The 10,264-nt window shown below is 33.9% G+C and overlaps 1 protein-coding gene across 1 annotated transcript in view; it reads right to left on the reverse strand.

Moving 5' to 3' along the window:
• Positions 1 to 746: 746 nt before the first annotated feature.
• The window catches only part of CNBD1 (cyclic nucleotide binding domain containing 1), a 422,393-nt gene continuing 412,875 nt past the window's right edge, over positions 747 to 10,264 (reverse strand). Inside the window, 1 exon segment of the mRNA XM_007472370.1 lies at positions 747 to 981. Within this exon segment, the coding sequence (XP_007472432.1) occupies positions 747 to 981 (235 nt within the window).

Raw genomic sequence — 10,264 nt, forward strand, 5'->3', positions numbered from 1 at the left:
AGGTGTCCCAATCCATGAATACACGGTGTCTTTTCATTTATTTAGGCTTTCGTTAAATTTATTTCAATGAGGCTTTGTAGTTTTCAGTGTACAAGGCAAACACTTGTTTTATTAAATTTATTCCTAAGTATTTTATTCTTTTTGACCCTATTATACATGGACTTATTTTCTTAATTTCATTTTCAGGTTGTTTATTTCTAGGGCATAGAAATATAGTTGATTTTTATATACAAATCTTGTATCCTTCTGAACTCATTTATTGACTCTGACAGTTTATTGTGAATTTCTAAGGATTTTCTATATACACAATTAAGTCATCAGCAAAGAGGGATAGGGTTAATTCTTCCATTCCAGTAAGGATATCACCTTTTTTATTACCTAATTTCCCAACAGATGATCTTCATCAGGATCTGAAAATTCTGTGCTCTGAGACTGCTTCTTTGATAGTGATACCTGCAATTTTACCAGTGTATAAAATTTTAGGAACGTAAAACAGGACATTTTAAGGCAATCTTCAGAAGTAACCTATGGCCACAAAAGATCCTATGAGGCAGTAGTTCTCAAAGTGTGCTCCTCAGGCCAGCAGTATAAGTATCACCTGGTTCCTTGTTAAAACTACATATTTCTTGGGCCACAGCCCAGACTTACTGAATCAGAAACTCTGAGTTTGAGGACCAGTAGTTGATATGCTCTTGGAGTTCCATTAGTGCTCATGGAGAAAACTACTGCTACAGAGAAAACTAATGCTACATACTCCAAAGCAGGTGAAGTCGGTATCCACATGAGATGGCAACTCCTGGGTTGTGCTCAGATCCTTGTGTAGCAATGAATGCCAGTTGTTGCTCACATTGCTTGCCATCTGCAGGTATTACGGGGAACTCAGCTGATCCCTCTCCACTTTGTCTCTCTTGGAGAATCTGACAAGTGGCTTGCTGCTGGAGGAAACAGATCTGCAGCATCAGGCACCCAGGCCCCTGAGGGCTGAGAAAAACCACACCTGTAACTCATTTAGGGAGGTGCTGCTTGTGAAGCTCAGCTTTATTATCAAAAAATGGATTCTCCATTCAAAAAATATATACTCCCAGCAGCTTGCAAAATTAGATCAAAATCACCGAGTACTACAAGTATTTTCTCATTATAGAAATTACTTTTATAATGAGAAAATACTTGTTTACATTTGTTATAAAGAAGTAGCAGTACATTTTGAAAAATACTAAACATATAAAGAAAAATACATAATGATGTAATCAGTAATGTTTCTTTAATAGTTATTGTATTATACCTTAAGGTATGATATTATTAGTATGTATCTATGAACTCCTCCTTTCCTGACCTTCTACCCACACATATCTAGTACATATTATTCATTTCCAAGTGTGCACATGGTAGGCTCATTAAAATAGAAAAAAAAAGAAGAAATCTGACCATTTGACAAACATAGTAATAACATAAGCATTTATACAAGCAGTGGCTAAACTGTTTAGGTTTACCAATTAAAATTCAAGGGTTATAATTAAATTAGAGTGTAAAATCCACCAAGGTAAATACCTAAAATTAAAAGATACTAGTTGTTAAAAGTAAAACAATCCTTCAGGTGAATGAAAACTTAAATATTTCAAAATACAGGTATAGGAATTTAAAGTAGCAAGAAACACAAATATGAAAACATAGTACCTCCTAGTATATTATGAAAGTTCATATTTTTCTTGGGAATTGTAGCATAATGAGGTCTAGATTCAAGTGAACTTGGAAAATAAATATTTGAACAGAAAACATGCAGATTATTGTTATTCAAAACATCAGAACATAAGCATGTCTTAATAAAATTACTTGTACATTTTAGGCACATTTTTCTCTTTTGTCTAACATTTGAGTGTAGAATCCTAGCCATATTGGTTGGCCAGAAGTGATATGTTGATACTGTATTAACTGATTTGCTTTTGTTATTTTTATATTTTGCAGATGTCACTTCATCCTAGTTTTAATATTTAAAAGGAACACATAAAATAACACGGTATATCAGAGGAATTGGTATGTTGTAAGAAAACAGTCATTATATTTTTAAAAAAACAAACATGAATGTAATTTCCTAATTTGCCAAAATGGACAAAATGAAGGATATGGGTATTTCAATTTAAACTGAAAAAAACAGTTCAAGTTATTTAAATTTTTTCCTGAAATTTTTTGTATGATAAATCTAAGGTATTGAAGTTACCACTAACTACAAGTAAAGGACAATCTAGTGGATTTGTGCCCCAAAGCACTAATGAATGTTGAGGTAATCTTCATAAAATTTCATTCAGTTGCAGTAAGGAGAGAGAAAAAAAAAAAAAAACTTTATGTCAAATATTTCCCTATACAATTGAAACCATCTGTTTCTGAAAATTGCATACTGTTTAAACAATATTATTTAGAGTTCTATTCACTTCATGGCCACTCATCTTAGTATTTATGGGAAAATAGTATTTTAATGTCATTAAGATAGCATTTGTCACATTACTGCTGTGGTTGTTTTAATGGGAAAATTCAGCTAATTTACAGGAAATGTCTCAGTACACATAACTTGGTGGGAATTTAGGAAACAGTGATATATATATATATATATATATATATATATATATATATATATATATTACATAAGAAATGTAAGTAAAAATATTTAAAATAAAAAATAGAAGATATGAATGTCAGGAGAAGGCTAAAAAATTTTCAATAAATTCCCGTCAATAAAACTTTAATAAATCAGCTTCTGGTGGGTGGCTTATTATTTACTTTGTGTTTGTTAATATATTTTTAAGAACTACTTTTCTAGTTGGTTACAGATCAGCATCTTTTGGCAATAGCACAATGTTTGTGAGAATTTTCTACAATGAGCTTTTAAATATGTGCGTGAATGAAATGAAGATATATTTAATCTCGACTAATCCTGCCTGTGAAATGACTGAGCTTAGCTATAGAAGGAATAAGAGTTGTATTGTTAGTAAATTGAAAGTTATTTTTTTTTTTACATCTTCATTGGAGTATAATTGCTTTACAATGGTGTGTTAGTTTCTGCTTTATAACAAAGTGAATCAGTTATACATATACATATGTTCCCATATCTCTTCCCTCTTGCATCTCCCTCCCTCCCACCCTCCCTATCCCACACCTCCAGGTGGTCACAAGGCACGGAGCTGATCTCCCTGTGCTATGCGGCTGCTTCCCACTAGCTATCTACCTTACGTTTGTTAGTGTATATATGTCCATGCCTCTCTCTCGCTTTGTCACAGCTTACCCTTCCCCCTCCCCATATCCTCAAGTCCATTCTCTAGTAGGTCTGTGTCTTTATTCCTGTCTTACCCCTAGGTTCTTCATGACATTTTTTTTTTCTTAAATTCCATATATATGTGTTAGCATATGGTATTTGTCTTTCTCTTTCTGACTTACTTCACTCTGTATGACAGACTCTAGGTCTATCCACCTCATTACAAATAGCTCAATTTCGTTTCTTTTATGGCTGAGTAATATTCCATTGTATATATGTGCCACATCTTCTTTATCCATTCATCCGATTATGGACACTTAAGTTGTTTCCATCTCTGGGCTATTGTAAATAGAGCTGCAATGAATATTTTGGTACATGACTCTTTTTGAATTATGGTTTTCTCAGGGTATATGCCCAGTAGTGGGACTGCTGAGTCATATGGTAGTTTTATTTGTAGTTTTTTAAGGAACTTCCATACTGTTCTCCACAGTGGCTGTATCAATTTACATTCCCACCAGCAGTGCAAGAGGGTTCCCTTTTCTCCACACCCTCTCCAGCATTTATTGTTTCTAGATTTTTTGATGATGGTCATTCTGACTGGTGTGAGATGATATCTCATTGTAGTTTTGACTTGCATTTCTCTAATGATTAATGATGTTGAGCATTCTTTCATGTATTTGTTGGCACTCTGTATATCTTTTTTGGAGGAATGAAAGTTAAACATGGAACTATAAGGACTTCTATTATTTGTTCATTCGGTAAAAATTTTAACTTCAACTGTGTGCCATAAATAAGGATAAATAAAACATAGCTATGACCTTGGATAGCCATATATGCTAGTGATAGAGAAGTAATTAAAGTACTTAAAATAAAATATGAAAAATCTTCTAATAAATACTGGGGGAGAAGAATAGAAAGAGAAAAGTAGCCCAAAGCTCTCAGAAAGGATTCAGAAAGGCATTTCAATTAATGGAATCTCAAATATAAGTAGAAGGAGTTAAAATTCTGTTATTTTCTGTATTAGTAAGGCATACACTAAAAGCTCGTGGTCAGTATGGGGCCCTACATTTCAAAATGGGAGTAAATCAGGAAGATATCTGGCAAAGACAATGTTAGCTAGAACAAAAGCCCTATGAGGAAAAGTAAAAAATAATTGATGCTATTTAGTTAGAAAAGAAAGTTGTGATATCGTGAAAATGGAAAGTTAATGTTTCTTCAGATTCTTGTAGAACAGACCATGACAAGCCTATCAAAAATACATTATATTTGGGACTTTGCTTTTGCTTATGATGGACTAGCTTGTGTCAAACCCACTCTACTGACAGGAACAACTAGAAAAGCTGGGTAAAACGCATTAAATCTCTTTGGAGGCATCAGAAATTATCAAGACAACCAAGATTTGAAGGGAGAAAATCTCAGACAGAATGGAAAATGCTGAAACTGTGGCTTGGTGCCATTTTTTCTTTCCTGGTATCTGCTGATTCCTAAGCAGGGGAAAGCTTAGAGATTGAGAATCAACTAGAGGTTGGTGTATGAGTCTGAGAAATTATGTAGATCTTTTGGCAGTCTTACAGTGCAGGGAAGGGCAAAGCTAAAGCTCAGGGCCAAATAAGAAGGCTGATTAACACATCAGATCCTGGAAGTCTGCACTCAAGGTACAAGGTCAAATCTGAAATAGATCTGCCCTAAAAAAACTGAAACCCAGCTTTAAGGTAGCTCAGTTTCAATACTGGATTCAAGAGATAAGCCTGAAATTTGCAAAAGTAAATATCTATGGGAAAGATAAGATCATCCAGATATAAAAATTATCCCTACTGTATTTTTACACAATAATTAGGATTCAATCATATATTACGAGGCTATCACAACACAAGATCAATATACATAAAACAAAGGGAAAAAAAAGAAAATGAAAAATAGAGATTCAGGAAGGTGATCTAGATGTTAAAGTTATAAGGACTTTGTAATAACTTTGATTCATAAGTTTATGAAAAATATATTTCACGCTAAAGAATTTTAGTAGTTAGCTAGTATCTGTTAATAAAAATCAAAAGCTAATTATAGAATTAACAATAAAATAACAAGAATTAAAGACTTGATAATTGGGATTAAGAAGATTAGACACAGGGGCTTCCCTGGTGGCGCAATGGTTGAGAGTCTGCCGATGCAGGGGACATGGGTTCGTGCCCCGGTCTGGGAAGATCCCACATGCTGTGGAGCGGCTGGGCCCGTGAGCCATGACTGCTGAGCCTTCACATCCGGAGCCTGTGCTCCACAACGGGAGAGGCCACAACAGTGAGAGGCCCGTGTACTGAAAAAAAAAAAAAAAGAAGATTAGACACAGAGGATTAATGAATTGGATATAGCTCAGAAGAAAATGCTCAACTTGAGGCATGGAAAGAAAATACAGAGAAAAAGTTAAGAAGATGTCTGATGTACTAAGAGTTATAATCCCATGAAGAAAGGAGACAATGAAGTAGAGCAATATTTGAAGAGGTATTACAAAGAACGCAAGCCATAAAATACAATCAAAAAATATAAAGTGTATTGTAGAACTAAAGGAGAAAGATGATACAATAAACAAAAATATCTACAAGACAACGCAGACAGCTATCTTCAAGAATATTAGGTAACATGTATTTCCTTGAAAGAATATAAAAAACACTATATGGGGGAAAATGATGAGTTGGACTTCATTAAAATGAAGAACTTCTCATCTAATGAAAACATTAAGAGAAATTCATTAAGAGAAAATTCAAGCCAATAAGTGGGAGAAAATATATGCCATACATACATCTGACTCATATATAAAATTTACTGAAAAAAATCTACAAATGAATAAAAATGCAGGCCACCTAATATTCACATGAGCAAGTGGATATCAAAGAGGATATCCAAATTACAAATGAAAATATTTTAACACTGTTTAACCTTATTATTCTTCAAGGTAATGCAAATTGAAACTCCGAGATAAATTTACTTCCTATCCAAATTGCTGCAAGGACAGAAAATACAGGGAGTTGGCAAGGAATGGAAGTAATGAGAATTCTTATAGACTGATAGGTGGAGTGAAAATTTGTACATATCAATTTGAAAAATTATTTTTCAATATTTACTAAAATTGAACATATGCATAAACTACGACCTAGAAATTCAATTCTGAGAAATAAGACTACTAGAAATACGTTCAATAAAAGGCATTTACTAGAATGCTGAAATATTCATGGCAGTATTTTTTCATAGCAAACCCAAATGACAAACAATACCAATATCCTCAACCATATCAATCAACAATAGAACTGATTAAAAAGTATAGTATAATCAGATAAGAGGATGTCATTTAGCAATAAAAATAAACAAATACTGATCTAAGCAACAACATAGATGAATCTTGCAAGCACAATAATGAGCAAAAGAACACATAAACTGAACTATACACTATATTTCGTTACGTACAACTTAAAAATGAGAAAACTTTACAGAATTGCCAGTGAGAATAGTGATTAATTTTGAGGATGCAAATACATTTTGTAAATAAATGGGAAAGGTCAAGCAAGGACTTCTGTCGTGTTTTAAAAGTCTGATTTATACCCTGTTTCTCAATCTGGGGCTGTGGACCATGGGTAGCCATGAAGATGCTATCAGTAGCATGTAAATCCTCATATAAACTACATATTATCTTAGTGAATGAATATGTTTTTCAAAAAATATTTTTAAATACATGGAGAATTTATTTTGATACAAAATCACTGAAATTGTTATTAAATTCTTAGTAGCTTTTTGCCATTAGTTATTTTGTCAATCTATAGTTACCACTATAATATCATCCTATAGATGTTAATAAAATATTTCACATTAAAAATGTTTCCCATTCATGAACAAAGGTTGGAATCAAGAGCTTAGATGATATACTGAGATACAGCTCATTTAAATGAATGGTCTTCTAAAATCTCTCCTTATGGTATATATTTTTTTAATTAAAAGAAGATACATTTCAACTGATACAAGTGATCAAACTAAGTTTTGTAGTTTGGTGAATCATAAGACAAGGGCTTCACTTCAAGGGCCACAGAGAAATATACTGAAAGTAAAATGCAAATATGCAGGAATTTCACGTTGTCAGTGGATAATTAATTTCCCTAAATACTCTCCACATGTTACCAGATAGCAGATTTCTTTGTTGTTGGTTTTGTTTTTAACATCTTTATTGGAGTATAATTGCTTTACAATGGTGTGTTTCTTTCTGCTTTATAACAAACTGAATCAGTTATACATATACATATGTCCCAATATCTCTTCCCTCTTGCGTCTCCCTCCCTCCCATCTTCCCTATCCCACCCCTCTAGGTGGTAACAAAGCACAGAGCTGATCTCCCTGTGCTATGCAGCTGCTTCCCACTAGCTATCTATTTTATGGTTGGTAGTGTATATATGTACATGCCACTCTCTCACTTTGTCCCAACTTACCATTACCCTTCCCCTTCCCCTTATCCTCATTTACATTCTCTAGTAGGTCTGTGTCTTTATTCCCGTCTTGTCCCTAGGTTCTTCATGACCAATTTTGTTTTCTTTTCTTTTTTTTCTTTAGATTCTATATATATGTGTTAGCATATTGTATTTGTTTTTCTCTTTCTGACTTATTTCATTCTGTATGACAGACTCTAGGTCCATCCACCTCACTACAAATAACTCAGTTTCGTTTCTTTGTATGGCTAAGTAATATTCCATTGCACATATGTGCCACATTGTCTTTATCCATTCATTTGTTGATGGACACTTAGGTTGCTTCCATGTCCTGGCTATTGTAAATAGAGCTTCAATGAACATTTTGGTACATGACGCTTTTTGAATTATGGTTTTCTTAGGGTATACGCCCAGTAGTAGGATGGCTGGGTCATATGGTAGTTCTATTTTTAGTTTTTAAAGGAATCTAAGCACCATTCTCCATAGTGGCTTATCAATTAACTTTCCCACCAACAGTGCAAGATGGTTCACTTTTCTCCACACCCTCTCCAGCATTTATTGTTTACAGATTTTTTGATGATGGCCATTCTGACCGGTGTGAGAGGATATCTCATTGTAGTTTTGATTTGCATTTCTCTGATGATTAATGATGTTGAGCACCCTTTCATATGTTTGTTGGCAATCTGTATATCTTCTGTGGAGAAATGTCTATTTAGGTCTTCTGCCCATTTTTAGATAGGGTTGTTTGTTTTCTTGATATTGAGCTCCACGAGCTACTTGTAAATTTTGGAGATTAATCCTTTGTCAGTTACTTGATTTGCAAATATTTTCTGCCATTCTGAGGGTTGTCTTTTCATCTTGTTTATGGTTTCCTTTGCTGTGCAAAAGCTTTTAAGTTTCATAAGGTCCCATTTGTTTATTTTTGTTTTTGTTTCCATTTCTCTAGGAGGTGGGTCAAAAAGGATCTTGCTGTGATTTATGTCATAGAGTGTTCTACCTATGTTCTCCTCTAAGATTTTGATAGTTTCTGGCCTTACATTAAGGTCTTTAGTCCATTTTGAGTTTATTTTTGTGTATCGTGTTAGGGATGGTTCTAATTTCATTCTTTTAAATGTAGCTGTCCAGTTTTCCCAGCACCACTTATAGAAGATGCTGTCTTTTCTCCACTGTATATTCTTGCCTCCTTTATCAAAGATAAGGTGACCATATGTGCATGGGTTTATCTCTGTGCTTTCTATCCTGTTCCATTGATCTATATTTCTGTTTCTGTGCCAATACCATACCGTCTTGATTACTGTAGCTTTGTAGTTTAGTCTAAAGTCAGGGAACCTGATTCCTCCATCTCCATTTTTGTTTCTTAAGATTGATTTGGCTATTTGGTGTCTTTTGTGTTTCCATACAAATTGTGAATTTTTTTTTCTCATTCTGAAAAAAATGCCAGTGGTAGTTTGATAGGGATTGCATTGAATCTGTAGATTGCTTTGGATAATAGAGTCATTTTCACAGTGTTGATTCTTCCAATCCAAGAACATGGTATATCTCTCCATCTATTTGTATCATCTTTAATTTCTTTCATCAATGTTTTATAATTTTCTGCATAAAAGTCTTTTGTCTCCTTAGGTAGGTTTATTCCTATATATTTTATTCTTTTTGTTACAATGGTAAATGGGATTGCTTTCTTAATTTCACTTTCAGATTTTTCAACATTAGTGTATAGGAATGCAAGAGATTTCTGTGCATTAATTTTGTATCCTGCTACTTTACCAAATTCATTGAATAGCTCTAGTAGTTTTCTGGTAGCATCTTTAGGATTCTCTATGTATAGTATCATGTCATCTGCAAACAGTAACAACTTTACTTCTTCTTTTCCAATTTGTATTCATTTTATTTCTTTCTCTTCTCTGATTGCTGTGGCTAAAACTTCCAAAACTATGTTGAGTAATAGTGGTGAGAGTGGGCAACCCTGTCTTGTTCCTGATCTTAGTGGAAATGATTTCAGTTTTTCAGCATAAGGACGATATTGGCTTTGGGTTTGTCATATACAGCCTTTATTTTGTTGAAGAAAGTTCCTTCTATGCCTACTTTCTACAGGGTTTTTATCATAAATGCGTGTTGAATATTTTCGAAAGCTTTCTCTGCACCTATTCAGATGATCATATGGTTTTTCTCCTTCAATTTGTTAATGTGGTATATCACATTGATTGATTTGTGTACCTATGTATTTAAAACCTATGTATTTATATGTCTCCGTAAGAGAATCAAGCGTGTGTAGAGCGACATAAGCGCAGCAGTGAAAATCAGCCAAATCCCATTATAAAAATAAATTTCAAAACCGAAACACAATGACAGTGAAATAGAGAGACATTCTTACTTAATTCATTCAGGGCTCGGGATGAAACCTGGATTTACCACATCTACACGCACAGCTGTGTGAGACATAAGGCTGGACACTAGGGGCTGATAGGATTGGTGAGGTTTGGTAAGCAAAGGCAAAGCCTTTGAAGTCATACTGCATGGTATCCATTCCATGGGGCCCAACTCCCCAGGTTTAATGGAT

This window comes from Lipotes vexillifer, unplaced genomic scaffold (genome assembly GCF_000442215.2).
Source record: "Lipotes vexillifer unplaced genomic scaffold, Lipotes_vexillifer_v1.1 scaffold163, whole genome shotgun sequence".
Lineage (NCBI taxonomy): Eukaryota > Metazoa > Chordata > Mammalia > Artiodactyla > Lipotidae > Lipotes > Lipotes vexillifer.